The sequence below is a fragment of the Hibiscus syriacus genome, unplaced genomic scaffold, assembly GCF_006381635.1.
Source record: "Hibiscus syriacus cultivar Baekdansim isolate YM2019G1 unplaced genomic scaffold, ASM638163v2 tig00000340_pilon, whole genome shotgun sequence".
Taxonomy (NCBI): domain Eukaryota; kingdom Viridiplantae; phylum Streptophyta; class Magnoliopsida; order Malvales; family Malvaceae; genus Hibiscus; species Hibiscus syriacus.
In genome coordinates this window covers 194,900-214,684 of record NW_024061783.1, presented here as the reverse complement: position 1 = coordinate 214,684, position 19,785 = coordinate 194,900, and the positions used below count along the sequence as shown (strand labels likewise).

Below are 19,785 nucleotides of genomic sequence, written 5' to 3'. Positions count from 1 at the left end.
ATGTATCATTATCTTATGCCCTCGTATTATATAAATTTATGTATGTATTATCTCGTATTATAAAAAAAATTATATACCGTAAATGTATATATGTTAATCAGAGAAGGGAATGATGCTTAGACGCGTTGCATTGGATTCTTGGCGTTGAACTTGATTAGACTAAAACCAAGTTTATGGTCTAAAATCAAATTTGTTGGGTTTCGTATTCTTCGTGCTTAGAATGATTGCATATCCTTGTTTTTCTACTTTTTAGTTTGACTTGAATTGCAAATGGGATTGCGTATACAAGTCATATGAATACAGTTATCATCAAATATGTATCCATTATTATATTTGTATGAATTTTCTTTCAAACGTAAGATTATTTAAATATAAATTGTTCAATGGTAATTATAGATATACTGGAATGATGGGACGAATTATACGTTGTGCTATGAAGAAAAAGATTGGAAAACCCGTCGAGAAAACAGTATTGGATGCAAAACATATCTAAGGTAAGGTGAGTATGTGTAAATTCAATTTTATTTATATTAATTGTTTATTTTTATTATAAACAGTAATTTTAAATTTTATTTATGTTTATTCTACACTAAAACATTTTAATAATTAATACATGTATATTCACCCTAAAATATATTTCTGGACCAGCCATCCGCAGAAAATGATTCATTGTTGCAAACTTTGAAGCTGTGGGGTCTCATGTTGTTCACATTGAGTGGAGGGTAAATTACGGGGCAATATCTTGACGCGTTAATGCGTATGTGTGGCTGTAGAACTATAACTAGTGGTTAGAGGTGGAATCATCCACTTATGAGCTGAAAAATACTGAACGCAGGGCCCATGGCATGCAACGTTGACGAGAAGCTCATGCAATTCTTCTGCGTGTCGTATGGGGATTACATGGCCGATGTGGAATTACTTTATTTTTATATCATTTGAGTAATTTTAAATTTATAAATGTAATAAAATATTTACTTTTATTTGTAAAGTTACTGCTTTAATAAGAATGATTTAAATAATAATCTTTATTTAATATATTGATAATAATTTTTTCCAAACAACTTTTAGATATTTTTATTTGTAAAAAATTTACGCATCTTTCGCTATGTTATCTTATTAAAAAAATTTCTAAAAGATTAGTAGGAAGGAAATTTAATTAGGTTGTACATCATCTATTATTTATTTTTCTCGTGACAATATGATATTTAATTTTAAAATTTTAATTATACAATCTCAAATTCATCTATAAATATTAAATTACATAATATACAATGAATAGGCTATCAAATTATCACTTGAATAAATTTACTTAACTCTTATATTGTCATTTTTTCTATAAATAATGCATGAAGGAATTTTTTAAACGATTGATTTAATTTTATTTAATATGTTATTTAGTCAGATAAGTTATGTACGCAATATTATATTCATGTAATTTTATTTAATATGTTCTTTAGTCAGATAAGTTATGTATGTAATATTATATTCATGTATTGTTATTAGATGAAAATCTAAAGAATGACATGTAAAATAATTTAATGGTTAATTAAATTATTTTAAATTATAATTATTTAAACTTTAATAATTATAACTCGAGATAATGCGTATAAAAAATAAACTAACAACGTATACATAATAATTAACTTTTAATTAAACTAAAATAATTATAAAATAATATATATTTAAATACTCACAATCATTTAATTATTAACACTCTATTACCTACTGCTAATAATATGAGTAAAAACTATCTAAATTTAAAATAATTATATCTCGAAATCAACCAAAATTAAAATAACAAGTAATATTTAATCCCATCTAAATTAATGTGATCGAACTTGAATCGTCCGTCTATCTATCCACATGTCTATATTAAATAAAAAAATTAGAGAAAGAAAGCGATCAACACAACCCCCACCAAAAAGAATTGAAATTGATTACTGGTTTCAAATTAGGCAGTCTGCCTATTAGATATCTGGGTATTCCTTTGGTTACAAGGAAAATTTCAGAAAAGGATTGTTATGCCCTTATTGACAACATTAAAGCTCGGTTGAATCATTGGTCTGGGAAGACTTTAAGTTATGCTGGAAGACTGGAGCTTGTTCGAACTGTTTTATTTAGTATTTCTAATTTTTGGTGTAGACAACTTTTCTTGCCGTACTCAGTCATTAAAAAGATTGATCAGTTATGTTCAAGATTCTTTTGGAAAGGGGCTAACAAGTCAGCTGCTGGTGCTAGAGTGAGCTGGCAAAAAGTCTGCCAACCTAAATAAGAGGGAGGTCTTGGCCTTAAAGACATGAAATCATGGAACAAAGCTTGCATGATGATTCTCATAAAGAAAATTTTGGCTAGGGAAGGTTCTTTGTGGGTGGCTTGGTTAAGGAATTACATGTTCATTGCTAATGAATTATGGACAGTTGCTGTTAAATCAAACATGAGCTGGAGCTTAAAACAGATTCTCAAATTAAGGACTGAAGCCTCCTCAATTTTTCCCTCTGATGCTACGAAAGTTGGTGATATCTGGAATGAGATTAGGGTGAAGAATCCTAAAGTTCAATGGCACTCTCTGCTTTGGTTCTCTCTTCTCATGCCTAAACATAGTCTTATTGTCTGGATGTCATTCCTTAACAGACTTACAACTAGAGAAAAGCTTCGCCGAATGAAGATTGTTAATGACAACCACTGCATTTTCTGTGCTGCTGAAATGGAAACTAGGAATCACTTATTCTTCGAGTTCCCAGTTCTTTCCTCTTTATGGTCTGAACTTTTCTCTCTCAATGGATTACGGTTTAGACATCATTCTTGGGATGCTCTCTATGGATGGGCTGCTGTGTTTTGGAAAGGTAAATCCCTTCTAACTTCTATTATGAAAGTTTCTTTGAATGCCTTAATCTACATCATATGGAAGGAAAGAAATAAGATACTATTTCAAGGTCATTCATCTACTGTTGAAGATATGCTCAATGCTATCAAGGAAATTTTTGGTATTCATTTAAGGGGTAGAACTATTAGTAGATTAGATTATGTTAATATTACTCTTTGTAACTAATTGGGTATAGTTTGATGGGTTGATTGCCGTTTTTGTTCTAGGGCGATTTTTGTATATTTAAACTCTATTGTTTTGTAGCATCTGCTCTTTGGTAATAAAATTAAATTATCAAAAAAAAAAAAAACGACGGAGAAGAGCAAAGGACTGATGGGTGCCGGCCGAAGATGGGCCATTGATTTCTCCGATAATTCCACCTCTCCTTCATCGAGAGACATTGCTGATCCTCCGTGCTTCACCCGTGCTTCTGTCGATCAGGTTCCCCTTTTCCCTTTTATCATCTTAAATAAATTAACTTTCAGTTTTGTTATTATGTTAGAGCTCCAGCTTCATCTTTGTATATTGACAGGATGATTCTTCTTTCAGTTACCAATTGGAAAGCTCAGGTACCCCCGGTAGTCTACTTAGTGACAGAGAACAGTAAGAAGATGCTTAGTTAACGATTTAAATTGATTTTCTTTTGGATCTTAATTTATTTAAGCTTCCAGCTTTGCATTGTTGAAACTTTGGATTACTTTCTAATAAAATTTAACTGCAAAACTTCGATTGCAATTCATTAGTAAGTAGATGAATGGATCTGTAGGCATTTATATCCATCAAAGGATTGACTTTCAGCATCTGAGATCATGGGGGATTTTTTATGACTTAGAATTTTCTGACACCCATTGCAATGAAAGGTGTATATATGCAACTGCTCCAACGTTTGCATCATTTGTCCCGTGCAAAAGTTTATTCTGCAAATAACATACTAAGGTCTGTGCTGTTGCATAGCAGGAACCACAATTTATTTTTTGATACATGAATCATCGATCTTGTTTCTTGACTATATCTACGACCCTAATCATTTCTAAGTTCAGTAAGTCGGTGTTTAATGCGAAGGTAAATGGGAAGACGAGATGTCTTCTATTGGTGCATAGTTCTTGTCTGGATGTTTCATATTGACATAGTTTTGGTTGCAATATTGAAGTTTTTAGTTGGTTTAGGTGTTCATTTAGGCAGGAATTCCATTTTGGCAGTTAGGTTCTCAGGATAAAAGCTTTAGACAAATTACAACAAAATCATAACTGATCAAAAGATGCTTTTAAAATTATATTTCTATTACTTTTGAGCAGAAAGCATGGGAAATCTCACAAGCACCGTTCAAGAATTTGCTAATGATGGGCTTCATGATGTGGATGGCTGGAAGTACAGTGCATCTGTTCAGCATTATCGCTTTTTCAGCACTTTGGCAGCCTATTAGCGCTCTTCAAGGGGTAGGGAAGGGTAAGTTGAGCTATGACTACTAATTTTCTCTTATGCTGTATTGTTAGCTTAGGGATGGCTTTTCTCCTTGTTCTCTGCTCTTATTAGTATTACTTGCTCTTCTTACCTTGCACTCATAGAAGTAGTGGAACAGTCATAAGAGGAAAGATTAAGATGGGTAAGTTATCCTAACCAGGAATGATATACTTAAACCTTTATAATCAGTTAACCATGAGGTTACTAATGAATGCTACTTAAGTATTCAGAAGAATCCTATCCAATTACTGTTATATCTTTCCTTTCTGTGTAGACATAATAGCTGATTTCCCTCCTGTAAAGCGTATAAGATACACAAGTTGAGCAATTTCAAGTGCCACCAGAGTATATTTCTTTTCATCAGAAGTTATGGTTGTGCAATTTCCCTTTGTAGGTTGATTTATCCATGTTTCATTTTGATTTTTTCAGTTTTTGAGCCTTATAAAGACAATAAAGTAGATCTTCTTGGGCCTTAGATGCTTTTCATTGCCCTTAATTTGGGTGATTTTGCACTTGGTGTTTGGAAGGTAAGTTGCGTTAACCTTTTTCACTGCCTGATGGAACCCCCCCCCCCCCCCCCCCCCCCGATTATTGCACATTAAGAAAGGAAGAAAAACCTGAGTTATCTGATATTTTGCATTTTCTTATTTGCTTTCTTTGGTTTTGGCAGCTTAACACATTGGGGCTTCTTCATACACATGCATCAGACTGGGTGTCATCCTTGTCCCCAGCACAGGCTTATTCCTTCTTTCTTTTCACTTCTTGTGAAGTTTATTTCAGTTCTTGCCCTTAGAATTCAGCATTTAAATTTTTAACTTAGAGGAAGGGGCAGGGTTATTGACATTATCATTACATCAAAAGTAACAGGCAAGGATGTTGGATTAGCCAATAAGACTGTGCTAAGTTCTAGTGACTGGACCCTTGAAAAGACCATCTAAACATCTCTAACCATATTGAGCTATTATGGTTTGATATTTCCTGGGATTATTTCGTTGTGGATTTCAGTCTAAGTGGGGAGAGTGTTGCCCACTATAATGGCTATTTAAAATCCTAGGAATGGTCTCAGTGGCAAAGGGTGGCATGTTTCACCTAGGTGACCCTGGTTTGAGCAGCACTGTCTGCAAAGTGTGTGTGAGTTTATTTAAGCTAAAACAAGACAGATACTACCATGAGACGGAATCAGAATGTTAAGAAAAAAATTCCATGTGAAAACAACCTCCAACCTTGTTCATACTTCTTGATGTTTATTTTGTCTATGGTGTTATATGGAACCTTCTACTAACTGGCTTTTACTAATTTTTATCAAATTTTCAGGAGGTTGAATATTCGGGTGGGGGTATTCCCCTTTAATGACATGCTTTTATGCGTCTGATTCTCGGATCGGTGAGGCGAAGTTACAAGGACAGGTTGAAAGAAGTCGATATTTTTCCTGATATCCTTTGGAGATGAAGAAGAGGAACACCACCGTAGATTAAGAGACATAGGTTGTATTAGTTGCTAGTGGATTATCGTCCAAAATCTTAATATATGCTCAAATATAAAAATATTTTTGTTCATATTACTTGTTTGGTTGCTGCAACCACATATCAAGAAGCCTACTCGCCTTACTTATGACATTTCAATTTTCCCCTTAATTAATTATAATCACAGGAGGGGGGGGGGAGGATGTTATCCTCTTAAATCTATTTGAATCCACAACAGAAGGCCAATCAGTATGAGAAAAGTTGGAGGATAAGTTGGTTGTAAAACACATGGATCTCTGATTTGTGTGGCTAAGATGAGTGTGAGAGAGATTCGAGCACTTCTCCTCACCATCCATTAAGAACAAAGTTGATTGGGCTACAACCAAAAAGGATGATACTTTTAAAGATGGTAAAAAAAAAATCAAAATCCATCTCTGTCTAAAGATTCTATGCTTAATGACGTGTCCGCTAATAATACTATGCATATGGCCATTGGACCACTGTAAGATAGCAACCATCGTTCTTACACAAAAGCCCAGACCCTACCCCTTCATGTCTTTTGCATACACTGACAATGATGTGCACAAACTCTCAACACCCATCAATTTCCCTTCTTGTCCACCAAAATATCATCATTCGTAATTTACATATGTATTGCAGAGACGATCCAAATCTATTCATAGTTAAAAATATATTATTATTATTATTAATTAATAGTTATTTTTTTAAAGAAAAAATAAACAATAGATGCAAGAGATTCATCTTATCAGTAAATTTTTTGAAAAGAAAATTATGAACATAGTTGGTAGGTAGACATATAATTAAATAGATTTTTTTAAGGAAAAATCACTGCTTTATATAAATATATAATAGAGAGTGGTTGTAAGATGAGAAAAAGATAAGAAAAAGAAACAAAGGCGTAGCATGGGCGCCTTCCTCTGCTGATAAACTCCTTGTTTATCTATGCCTAATTGCTTTCTCTTTGATGGAGGGCTCTGCCACCGTGGAGAGCCATCGGCCTCAATATCACCACACTCATGCCATCCATGTCGCCTCTCTTTTACTCTCCTCTGTTTGCAGCTCTGATGCTTCTGCACAAGGTTAATCATCTATCTCTCTATGTCTGTATATGTACATGTATATGCATGAAGTGCTTGCTGCTGATTTTTATGCATTAACAAGGATGATACTCTAGTATTGAAGCTTAATGACTTATGCATGTCCCTGAAGTTCAGCCTCGGACAAGAACTCTTTATCGGTTGTCCACAAGCATGGCCAGTGCTCTCAGCTCCATCGAGAGGAAGCAAATATTCCCACTCAAGCCGAAATCCTCCTCCAAGACGAAGCTCGGGTCAAGTACATTCACTCAAAGCTTGCCAAGAACCTAGGCCTCACCAATGTGAAGAAGACTGCTAATGTCAATCTTCCGGCCAAGGATGATAGCTTGGTGGGCAATTACATAGTCACAATTGGTCTCGGCACCCCAAAGAAGGATCTGTCTCTCATATTCGATACCGGAAGTGACATCACATGGACACAATGCAAGCCCTGCATGAGATCTTGCTATAAACAGAAGGATCCTAGTTTCTCTCCCTCCTTATCCACAACTTATTCCAATGTTTCCTGCGGCTCAACTACCTGCAATTCACTGATTTATGCAACAGATAATTTTCTTTGGCAGATTCAAGTCACATCGGATTTAGACTAATCGGATTTGTGTTAACATGTTAATTCATTATTTTTATATGTATGATTTCAGGTAACTCGTTTAATTGTTCATCATCAGCTTGTGTTTACGACATCCAATATGGGGACTCCTCAGTTGGATTCTTTGCTAAGGAAAAGCTCACCTTGACATCAAGGGATGTGTTCAATAACTTTCTATTCGGCTGCGGCCAAAACAACCAAGATCCTTTCGGTGGCGCCCCTGGTTTGCTAGGACTTGGCGGAGATAAACTATCTTTGCCTTCGCAAACAGCCGTAAAGTACAAGAAAATATTTTCCTACTGCCTGCCATCATCCCGAGCTCAACCGGTTTCCTTAGATTTGGCAACCATCACATCTCAAATTCTGTAAAATTCACAACATTATCAACAATCCGCCAAAGGGAATTGAAGACACTTAATTTCGTCCCCTTGATTAACATTATATAATATATTTTATTACATTGCATAATATATTAATTAACACTTTATTTTATTACATTTCCAGGTCCAAATACAAACAAAGAACAAGCCGAGCAGACAAACCACACGGCCCAATGTGACCCAAACAGAATCAGTCTAGCTAGGGTTTTGGAAACCTTAGCTCGCACGCTCAATCAGCGCCGCATGGCCATCAACACTCCAGCCGCCTCTCTCCACCAGCGTAGCAGTCTTTGCCGTGCACGCCTCTCCAACAGTCCCCGAAACGTCCGACAATCGAGACTCATGCTCATCACCAACAACCAAAGCATCAACCCAACATTAGACTTCTATTAGGATTTAAAGATGTAATCTAAAAACATATTTTTCTTCTGCTATAAATACGTGTAAATCAACACCATTGTAAGGGAGGGACACGATTTTGACAATAGAAATACAAGAAGTTTCATACACAAATATCACAAATCTACGTTACGAAAGCACAGAGAATATACAAGTTTACACGGAGATTACTAGCAAACGGAGATTATATACAAAAATACGAGGATCCAGAGTTTTTTCAAAGAAATATACAGGGGATATACGAAAAGCAGGGCACATTTCGGAGAGGAAAATACCAGAGAGAAAAGAGCCAAGATCTTACCTTTAAGGTATTTGTTTGTTCCACCTAAGTTAAAAAGAACCTTCAGCCATCGAAGGTAATATTCGAAAACTCCTCTGTTTTCGTTCTTTTAGGCTTAAGGGCCTGGTTAGAGGGTTGTAGTTCTTGGGTAAGAAGAGAGATGAGGGTTACTCGAAAGGTGTTTACCTTTTTTTCGCTGCCGGCATACAGTGGTCGGGGAGTGGGGACTTTAGTTTCGCTCGTTTGTTCTCTAAGTGAAAAAAAGGAAGAGTGGAGAAGGTGAGTTACAGAGGAGAGAACGGCGCAAAGAATGAGAGTTGGCATATTAGGAATTTAGGGTTATATTGAGCCGAATTAAAATTAAATAAGTTCAAAGTACTGTCGTTTTATGCTTGTTGGGTTAAGGGTTACATCATTTTCTATCTTTTGGGTTTATTTGGTAAGGAATCATTTCTGTTTGAAAATTAATCCATTTTGGTCCTTGTTTTGAGATTTCTACATCTTTTGGATTGGGCCCCTTTTTTTTATGCGTGTTCTTTCTTAGTCATCGATCACTTGTTTTACCCTATTTTGTTTATTTTTGTTTAAATGTTGGTCTTGTTTGATATCATGAACCAACGACATTTCCAATGTTTCTTTTTATAATATTTGCATAATGATCAATTATTGCTTATTTAACATATTCCATTTATAAGGATTTACGTACTACTTACATTTATAATACATGTATTCAGCATTAGTTATAAATTATGTAATATATTATATAAATGTACATTCTTTTCCTTTTTTTCATTTTTACTTTATAAATCTAATATTTTTAACTGCTTAAGGATTTTCGTTCAAATCAATCTAAGGTAAGCAATCAGGATCGTTATTTTACCTTTAAAATTAAACTTTACATTTTTCTTAATCAAAGACAACTGGAAATTACATAGTACCGAAAGGGCAGTTCAAGGGTGCTAACCCTTCCTTGACTGTAACTGACTCCCGAATCTGACACATCTTTGGTAAGACGCAGACCAGGTAAAAAATAGGGTATCCGATCAACCCATTTGTTTTAAAATAAATGATCGGTGGCGACTCCAATCCACATTTTCAAGTCAAAGCCCAATTCCAGGGCCCAACCGAAAGACGGTTATGACAGCTTGGCGACTCCGCTGAGGATTCTCAAGTGAGTCAGGCTAAGGTAATTTTCAGTTGTCTTTTTAACGAAAAGGGTAAGTTTAAATTTTAAGGTAACATTTCGATCCTTATTGCTTACTTTTGATTATTTTTTCGAGTAAATAGTTGTACTAATCGTTTTCTCAATGATTTCAGCCCTTAAAGTCTTTTTTCATCTAAGGCTCTAAACCCGAGCTCCGAACCCGTTTTAAGTGGGGGTGAAAGCGACGCATTCGTGTGAATTTATTCACCGCATATGCCTAGCAAGTAGCCTTCGGGATTCATATACCTTATGTCTTCGTGTGAATTTATTCTCCGCATAGACATAAGGGAATGTGTCCTCTCGAGTTTAACTTAGTCCACACAAGCCTGTGATGGGTTTAGGATTAAGGGTCTGGTAAGCCCAAGGGGGCACCGACAAGGAGAACTCGGGTACCATTTTTAGAACCTAAACCAGGAGATTATGAAGAACTAGAGCCCGCCTCGAAATCTCATTCCAAACCCTAGGCTGCTTTGATTTTTTTTCCTGCTTTACTTTCTGTTCAAAGCATGTGAACTAGAAATGTATGCGGTTAGGACTAGTTCAAAATTAACATGCGGGATATAGATCATTTCCGGGTATGAATAATAAGCATGTGGGGTAGGACTTTTCGTTTTCATTTTTTTTTATTATCCTTATCTCACTAACTTTTTTTTTCTCCTTTAATTTTCTGTTCTTTTACATTTTTTATCATTCACATCATTAAAACGAGGTATTGATACACCAAAAATATGTTTGTTAAACGTAAATAATCTACATTAATGGATAAAGGGGCTATAATACAAAGAGATAAAAAGCTCAGAAGTCCAACTAGGATCAAAGAATACTTAGAGACAAAGGTTGCAGGGGCAAAACGAGGAAATGGTTACTGACCCGGAGAGTCTTTTCGAAAATTACGAGAACAAGATGGTGAAACTCTAGCTAAGCTGGAGACCATTATTTATGAATTCCAAAAACAAGTCGACAAACTTCGGATGAAGGGCTCTAGTGGCACTTTCGTTTGGAACGAGCTCGGCATAGAGTGAAGGTCGGAGATGCAGTCATTCGAGACCTTTTTTTGGGGCAAGCAACTCGTCACCCGCACAAGTTTAGCCAAAGGAGCCGAAATGGTTCGACAGGATATTCAACCAGTGAAAAAGGGCGGAAGAAGAATAAACTTGTCAGAAGCTGTGCGGGACCTATTCCATCAAAAAGTTTTTTGTCTCGTCAGACGTAACACTTTTGTCCCCAATAAGGATTATTCATAATAACAAGCAAGTTTTTTGGATCAATGCCTCAGGCATTTCATGCATCATGCATTTAGGCATATTTTGCATTTTGTTATTTTCTTTGCATTCGCATTAACTAACGAAAACATGTCTCATCAAAAAGGAACACATACTGGATACACCACTTCAAGCATTGGACAAACTTCATCCGTATAAGACCCGCCTGAATAAGAAGAATATGGAAGCAAGAATCGAGAAAATCGATGAGAACATGACAAAATTGCAGAAAGAACTTGAAGATAAGATAAACCAGAGTAGTTTGAGTACTCTGAATACAATCATGAAGAACCAAGAATCTTTGGTTGATCAGATCGTTGCTAAGTTAGCTGGCCTACGACAAGCCAGTATACCAGGGGCAGGTTCATCTGAAAGAGTCAATATACCACCAACCCCGCAAGTGATTGTCTCACCTAATATCTTACCCGGATTACAAGTGGACTCATATGCTATCAGAGGGAAAGCCATATCTGGTACAAATATACTAGCTTCCGCAACCAACACTGACAATCATCCGGAAGACTATCATATTCCAGATTTTGACAAGGAGGATAAGGCAAAGAAGATGGAGGAGAAAATCAAGCAATTGGAAGACCAAATGAAGGTAGTTAAAGGAGACCATGACTACCCTGGAGTCGATGCCGCGGAGCTCAGTCTAGTCCCGGACTTGGTTCTTCCTCCAAAATTCAAGCCCCTAGAATTCGAGAAATTTAATGGGAACAGCGACCCATCCGCACACATCACCATGTTCTGCCGAAAGATGACGGGATATGGAAGAAACGACCAACTTCTGATTCACTGCTTCCAAGAGAGTCTCTCGGGCTCAGCCATACGGTGGTACAACCAGCTCAGCCGAACCCATATCAAGACTTGGAAAGACTTAGCCAAGTCATTTCTGGAACAATATAAGCATATTAACGAAATGAGACCAGATCGGGTTATGCTACAAGGCATGGAGAAGAAGCACAATGAGAGTTTCCGACAATACGCACAGCGTTGGAGGGATTTGTCTGTCCAAGTTCATCCACCCTTGGATGAAAAGGAAACTAAAAAGTTGTTTTTACAGACCCTGAAGACACCTTACTTCGGGCACCTGGTGGCAATTACATCAGGAACTTTCTCAGATTTAGTCATGGCTGGTGAGATGATCGAGCTAGCTATAAAACAAGGAAAATTGAGGGAGAGATCAACAATGTCAACACCTACAATGCCAACAAAGGTGTTACGATCTCAAGTCCAAAAATTGTTGCAGCTGTAACGTCTGGTACTTCTAAACAAACTGAGAGATAACCAAGGAAAGAAAAGATTTGTATCAGTCCAATCCCAGTGACATATGAGGAGTTATTCCCAACACTAGTTGAAAAGAATCTTGTGACTCCGGTTCAATCCAAACCTAGAGAGGCCCCATATCCTGAAGGCCATGATATTAACGCCGTATGCAGCTATCATATTGGGAGCTCAGGGCACACCACTGAGAATTGTGGGGCATTGAAACGTAAGGTCCAAGATCTGATCGATGCAGGGGCATTCACTTTCAATATGTAATGGGGTATTCTGATCGAGAGTCAAATGGGGCATCCATCAAGAATTTTGTTGCATTATCAAGCATATCATCTTGTTTGAACTTGTTTTTCTTTCGCACTTCTTATGCGTGAACATTTTTAAGTCACTTGACGTTTAAACATTTTAAATAAAATGCTTCCTTCTTAAGAAATGAGCAAATTTTAATCTTGAATTCCTTGAATATCACCTTAATTAAAAAACTGTTTAATAATTGAGGTTGTAAATCTTTGACAAATGACAAGATTGAACCCTGCAAAACAAAGACCCCTTGGTCCTAATTTAAAAGATACATCAAACTACATATTTTTCTCTTACCGAGCTAAGAGTCCATCCAAGGTTTGACATTCAGACACGTATTAAGAGCAAATAGAATGGGGCAACTAGCACATGAGATTGCAAAAACTAATTGGTTTATACCTTTGTTTATGATGTTCAGTGATGATAATGATCTTCACAGATAAAATAGTCGAGTAAGCAAATCTAGTTTAGGTCAGTTGTTTGGAAATTGAACTCTAAAGATGAGATCTCTTGACTTTAAAAAAACACCTAGACTATAACAGGTTCTTCTTGACGATCTTAAGAAATTAAATCCGTAAAGCTGAGCTATTCCACTAAGGCAATTGGTTATAGAGGAAACTCGAAAGCCCTGACTTTATGAATAGATTACATTCAAACCATGACAATGCTCGGACACTTGGCAATTCGGTATTTGCTCCACTGCTTTTGTTAGGCCAAAGACTTTGTGATGAGACGAACCCTTCAGTAATTTGTCCCTCTAAAGCTGAGCTATTCCACTAAGGCAATTGGTTATAGAGGAAACTCGAAAGCCCTGGCTTTATGAATAGATTACATTCAAACCATGACATTGCTCGAAAACTTGGCAATTCGGTGTTTGCTCCACTGCTTTTGTCAGGCTGAAGACTTTGTGATGAGAGGAACCCTTCAGTTAAACCTGATAAAAGTGATTATAATACTAAGTTGTCCCTCTAAAGCAATTGGTTGAACGCCCCGGCTTTATGGATTCGGCTAGCCAGACAATGGCAAAGTAAACGAAATTTATCTAAAAAAGAAATTTTTGGTAATAATAGACTAAGGGAGTTGAGAAACACCTGTTATAGTCAACTTCACACGAGCACTCAAGAATTTCATTTTTAGATCGATATTTCTGCAGTACCTTTGTTAGAAGAGCTTATGAAACTTGAACAAATAGAAGATTTCAGAGAACTGAAACAGAAGTGTTCTGAAAGGTCTAGCCATTGATTATGCTAGTTGTGTCATTTTTTTCGCCTCCGATCAAATTACCAAATCAAGAAAGAGGGGCATGCCATGATCTTCACGATAACCAAGTCGATGAAACAAACCCACCTCTAAACCAATTTTTCGATCTTGATATTTGTCAAAGATTTGCAGCTATCAAAGATTAAAAGAGTGTTTGATTCTTTTGATATCCAATGAACTCATGTTTTATGATTTGCTTCAATTGTGAAACCTAGAAAGAAGTAACATTTTCAAAAAAAAAATTGATATTTTTTCAAAATTTTGAAAATTCAAAGGAAGAAAAACATTTTCAAACAAGATAAGTTCTCTGGAAGCATATCTTGGAATTCAACAAATTTTGCTCTGAAGCTCAAGGTCGAAGTTGAGGCAAAGGAAGCCGTATTTTGAGAAAAAATTGATAGTGAAGGAAAAATTGGCTTAGGTTGAGATCTACAAGAGTACACCCTGGTGGAAATGAAGACAAACTGAGTCGGAGATAGAATGAATACTGCACTCGTAACCATTCCCCTCACATCTCAACATATACATCAACACATACATACATGACGCATGAAATTTTCATCTTTGCATTCATAATCATGTGCAATAAAGACCTTGATTTTTCCTCTCTTGAGGAAAAATTCAACATCGAATAAATTTCATCTTGGAATATATAAAACATTCATCTTCAGGATAGTTACATCCAGATACTGCACACATCTTTCAGGAGAAGATGAGATTAAAAGCCAACTCGACAGATTGAAAGATCGACATTCATCTTCAGATTCAACATTTTCAATATAAATTTTGTCTCGCTTGAGACAGTCTCATTTAATGCAGATGATTATCTCACTTGAGATTGCTTTTCTTAAAACAGACTTTGTCTCACTTGAGACTACTTTACTCGAAAGAAGATTTATTTCACTCAAGATTGTTTTTCTTAAAACAAGATTTGTCTCGCTTGAGATCGTTTTCACTCGAAAGAAGGCATTTCATTTCACTCAATGCTGTTTTTTTAAGAAGATTTTATCTTGCTTGAGATAGTTTTCCCTCGAAACAGAAAATTTTGTCTCCCTTGAGACAGTTTCTCTTGAAACATAAACATTTCCCTTGAAATGAATTTTTTCTCTCTTGAGATAGTTTCTCTTGAAACAAAATTTTGTCTCCCTTGAGACAGTTTCTCTTGAAACATAAACATTGAAAACATTTCCCTTGAAATGAATTTTCTCTCCCTTGAGATAGTTCCCCTTGAAACAAATTTTGTATCCCTTGAGACAGTTTCTCTTGAGACATAAACTTTGAAAACAGTTTCCCTTGAAACAAAATCTTTGAATATGTGCTACATTAAACAAATTTCGTCTCCCTTGAGACAGTTTCTTTTGGAAGTTTTTGTCTATCTTGAGACAGTTTCTCTTGAAACAAATTTTGTCTTCGTCTCTCTTGAGATAGTTTCTCTTAAAACATGAACTTTGAAAACAGTTTCCCTTGAAACAAAATCTTTGAATATGTTTTACATTAAACTAATTTCGTCTCTCTTGAGACGGTTTCTTTTAGAACAAAGTTTTGTCTTTCTTGAGACGGTTTCCCTTGAAACAAAAATCTTTGAATATGTTTTCCTTAAAACAAATTTCGTCTCCCTTGAGACAGTTTCTTTTGGAACTAAGTTTTGTCTCCCTTGAGACAGTTTCTTTTGGAAACAAATTTTGTCTCCCTTGAGACAGTTTCTCTCGAAGCGACACAATTGGCTCGAGAGTAGATTCAACTTCACGATGAAGGATATCTAACTCGAAGCCAAACTTCACAATAAAGGGGCCATCCATGATTTCAACTCCACGATGGAGGATATCGTGCCACTCAAGACAACACAAGCTCAACTTCACAGCGAAGGGCCGGCTGACTGTCAACAAACAACTTCCCAGTTCCAAAACCAATTTCAACTTCACAGCGGAGGATATTAGACTCGGAACAGTACTTGGATTTCAATTTCACGACGAAGGATATCCAATTCTCAGGTTCAACTTCACGACGAAGGGGCCATATACAATTCCAACTTCACAAACAGATTGACCCAACTTCACGATGAATGAGTCATCTGTAACACCACAACACCAAAGTCTTCAGGTCAAGTTTCACCTTCACGACGAAGTATCTTGAGCCAAAGGATGATCCAGAGACCACTCATCAAGTGCTTTGAGTCCGATTTCAACTACACGACGAAGGATATCGTGCTCAAAATGGTTCAATTTAGACTCAACCTCACAACGAGAGGATCATTTCACAATTCAATCCAGATCGACAAACCAGTCTTAATGTCAGATTTCAACTCCACAACGGAGGATATCCGATATGACTGAAATTTGTGTGTTTTAATCTTTGCTCTATGGTCGTTACACGATAATGAGCAAAGAGGGGTAGCTGAAGACACTTAATTTTGTCCCCTTAATTAACATTATATAATATATTTTATTACATTGCATAATATATTAATTAACACTTTATTTTATTACATTTCCAGGTCCAAATACAAACAAAGAACAAGCCGAGCAAACAAACCACACGGTCTAATATGACCCAAACAGAATCAGTCTAGCTAGGGTTTTGGAAACCTTAGCTCGCACGCTCAATCAGCGCCACATGGCCATCAACACTCCAGCCGCCTCTCTCCACCAGCGTAGCAGTCCTTGCCGTGCACGCCTCTCCAACAGTCCCCGAAACGTCCGACAACCGAGACTCATGCTCATCACCAACAACCAAAGCATCAACCTAACATTAGACTTCTATTAGGATTTAAAGATGTAATCTAAAAACATATTTTTCTTCTGCTATAAATACGTGTAAATCAACACCATTGTAAGGGAGGGACACGATTTTGACAATAGAAATACAAGAAGTTTCATACACGAATATCACAAATCTACGTTACGAAAGCACAGAGAATATACAAGTTTACACGGAGATTACTAGCAAACAGAGATTATACACAAAAATACGAGGATCCAGAGTTTTTTCAAAGAAATATACAGGGGATATACGAAAAGCAGGGCACATTTCGAAGAGGAAAATACCAGAGAGAAAAGAGCCAAGATCTTACCTTTAAGGTATTTGTTTGTTCCACCTAAGTTAAAAAGAACCTTCAGCCATCGAAGGTAATATTCAAAAACTCCTTTGTTTTCGTTCTTTTTAGGCTTAAGGGCCTGGTTAGAGGGTTGTAGTTCTTGGGTAAGAAGAGAGAGGAGGGTTACTCGAAAGGTGTTTACCTTTTTTTCGCCGTCGGCTTACAGTGGTCGGGGAGTGGGGACTTTAGTTTCGCTCGTTTGTTCTCTAAGTGAAAAAAAGGAAGAGTGGAAAAGGTGAGTTACAGAGGAGAGAACTGCGCAAAGAATGAGAGTTGGCATATTAGGAATTTAGGGTTATATTGAGCCGAATTAAAATTAAATAAGTTCAAAGTACTGTCGTTTCATGCTTGTTGGGTTAAGGGTTACATCATATTCTATCTTTTGGGTTTATTTGGTAAGGAATCATTTCTGTTTGAAAATTAATCCATTTTGGTCCTTGTTTTGAGATTTCTGCATCTTTTGGATTGGGCCCCTTTTTTTATGCGTGTTCTTTCTTAGTCATCGATCACTTGTTTTACCCTATTTTGTTTATTTTTGTTTAAATGTTGGTCTTGTTTGATATCATGAACCAACGACATTTCCAATGTTTCTTTTTATAATATTTGCATAATGATCAATTATTGCTTATTTAACATATTCCATTTATAAGGATTTACGTACTACTTACATTTATAATACATGTATTCAACATTAGTTATGAATTATGTAATATATTATATAAATGTACATTCTTTTCCTTTTTTTCATTTTTACTTTATAAATCTAATATTTTTAACTACTTAAGGATTTTCGTTCAAATCAATCTAAGGTAAGCAATCAGGATCGTTATTTTACCTTTAAAATTAAACTTTACATTTTTCTTAATCAAAGACAACTGGAAATTACGTAGTACCGAAAGGGCAGTTCAAGGGTGCTAACCCTTCCTTGACTGTAACCGACTCCCGAATCCGACACATCTTTGGTAAGACACAGACCAGGTAAAAAATAGGGTATCCGATCAACCCATTTATTTTAAAATAAATGATCGATGGCGACTACAATCCACATTTTCAAGTCAAAGCCCAATTCCGGGGCCCAACCGAAAGACGGTTACGACATGAATCCTTTTACGGTATTAACATGACCGGAATAGGCGTCCGTGGAAAAAAAAACTATCCATCTAGGCTTTTGTTTTCACAGCGGTTGGCACCATCATTGATTCTGGAACTGTCATCACGTGATTGCCACCGACTGCCTATTCAGCATTAAGGACATGTTATGACTTCAGCAAGCATTCTACTGTCACAATACCTACGATAAGCTTCTTGTTCAGTAGGGGTGTTGGGGTTCCCATAATCCCAGAGGGAATCTTGTACTTTAATGGTATCTCGCAAGTGTGCTTAGCATTCGCCGGTAACAGCTATGACTCGGATGTGACGATTGTTGGGAAATAAACCGAGTACAAGTAATTTCTCTATAACCAGATTAGTGAGAATGCGAAATAAAAGCGGAAAAATAATACCCGAAATTGATAACGGAGTTCAGCCAATTTTGCTTACGTCTCCGGACTGCTTCAGATCTTTTACTAAGAGAGAAAATTTACAGGTGTTTACAAAACACTCACTACTCACAAGAAAGCTCTCTAGTATTGGGAGAAAGAAATGATTTTTGGGATGAATTTGAAGCTAAATGAGCTAGGGTATTTATAGTTGAAACATAGGGACTAATCATTGAAAATGCCCTACAGTGCAATGACTAAAGTGAATTTACCCATTCCTATTTTCAACAAACATCTACCAAACTTTATCAAACTTTAAAAAACATTTTTCAAATAAACATTTACCAAACTTTGAAAACCATTTTCAAAGAAACATTTACCAAACTTTGAAAACCATTTTCAAAGTTGGTTGCCAACCTTTGGACTTTTAACAATCTCTCACTTGAAGACTGATTTTAATCTGTCTTCACACCTCGATCGATGCAGCAACATTTATAGTCTTGTTATTCTTGCATGCCAACTGAAGCTGAACACAACTTCAGTTTGTCCGTGGTCACCGTCTTTGTCAACATGTCTGCCGGATTTTGAGCTCCACTGATCTTTTCAAGTTTCAAAATCTCATCTTCCAGAAGAGACCGGATAAAATGATATCGCAATTGTGTGTGCTTTGTCCTGGAATGAAAAGACAAATTATTTGCTAGATGGATAGCACTTTGACTGTCGCAATACAAGACATTGTTTTCTTGTTTCTTGCCTAACTCTTCCAAGAAACTTTAGAGCCAAACCATCTCCTTGCCGGCTTCCGTAACAGCGACATATTCTGCTTCAGTTGTGGAGAGAGCAACTATCTTCTGTAGTTGAGATACCCACCTCACTGCGGTTCCTCCTAGAGTATAGACATACTCTGTAGTGCTCCTTATGATGTCAATATTTTCGGCTAAGTCAGAATCTATATAGCCTGTCAGTATCGTATCTACACCTTTGAAATAAAGTGTTTTGTTTGTGGTACCCCGTAGATATCTGAGGATCCATTTGATTGCTTCCCAGTGTACCTTTCCCGGATTATTCATGTACCTCCTAACAGCTCCCACTGCTTGAGCAATATCTGGTCTGATACAAACCATGGCATACATCAGACTTCCAATTGCTGAGGCATACGGGACCTTCACCATGTGTGCACGTTCTTCCCCCGTCTTTGGTAACTGTTCTTTGGAGAGTCTAAAATGAACACCTAAAGGTGTACTTACTGGTTTAGCATCTTGCATGTTGAACCTGGAGAGTACTTTGTTGATGTACTAAGCCTGTGATAACATCAAAGTCCCCGAGTTTGTGTCTCTCTTGATCCTCATCCCA

General features: G+C 36.5%; 1 protein-coding gene across 1 annotated transcript; it reads left to right on the top strand.

Moving 5' to 3' along the window:
* Window positions 1–6,661: 6,661 nt before the first annotated feature.
* LOC120200336 (aspartyl protease family protein At5g10770-like) lies at window positions 6,662–8,356 on the top strand. The gene is made up of 3 exons (XM_039201209.1): window positions 6,662–6,887; window positions 7,023–7,451; window positions 7,547–8,356. The coding sequence occupies exons 1-3, from the start codon at window positions 6,773–6,775 to the stop codon at window positions 7,861–7,863; spliced, it is 861 nt and encodes a 286-aa protein (XP_039057140.1). The 5' UTR covers window positions 6,662–6,772; the 3' UTR covers window positions 7,864–8,356.
* Window positions 8,357–19,785: the final 11,429 nt, after the last annotated feature.

Coding starts and splice junctions, on each gene's coding strand:
- LOC120200336 (XM_039201209.1), top strand. CDS start 6,773: ATGGAGGGCTCTGCCACCGTGGAGAGCCATCGGCCTCAATATCACCAC. Junction 6,888..7,022: donor CTCTGATGCTTCTGCACAAG/GTTAATCATCTA, acceptor CCTGAAGTTCAG/CCTCGGACAAGAACTCTTTA. Junction 7,452..7,546: donor TTCACTGATTTATGCAACAG/ATAATTTTCTTT, acceptor GTATGATTTCAG/GTAACTCGTTTAATTGTTCA.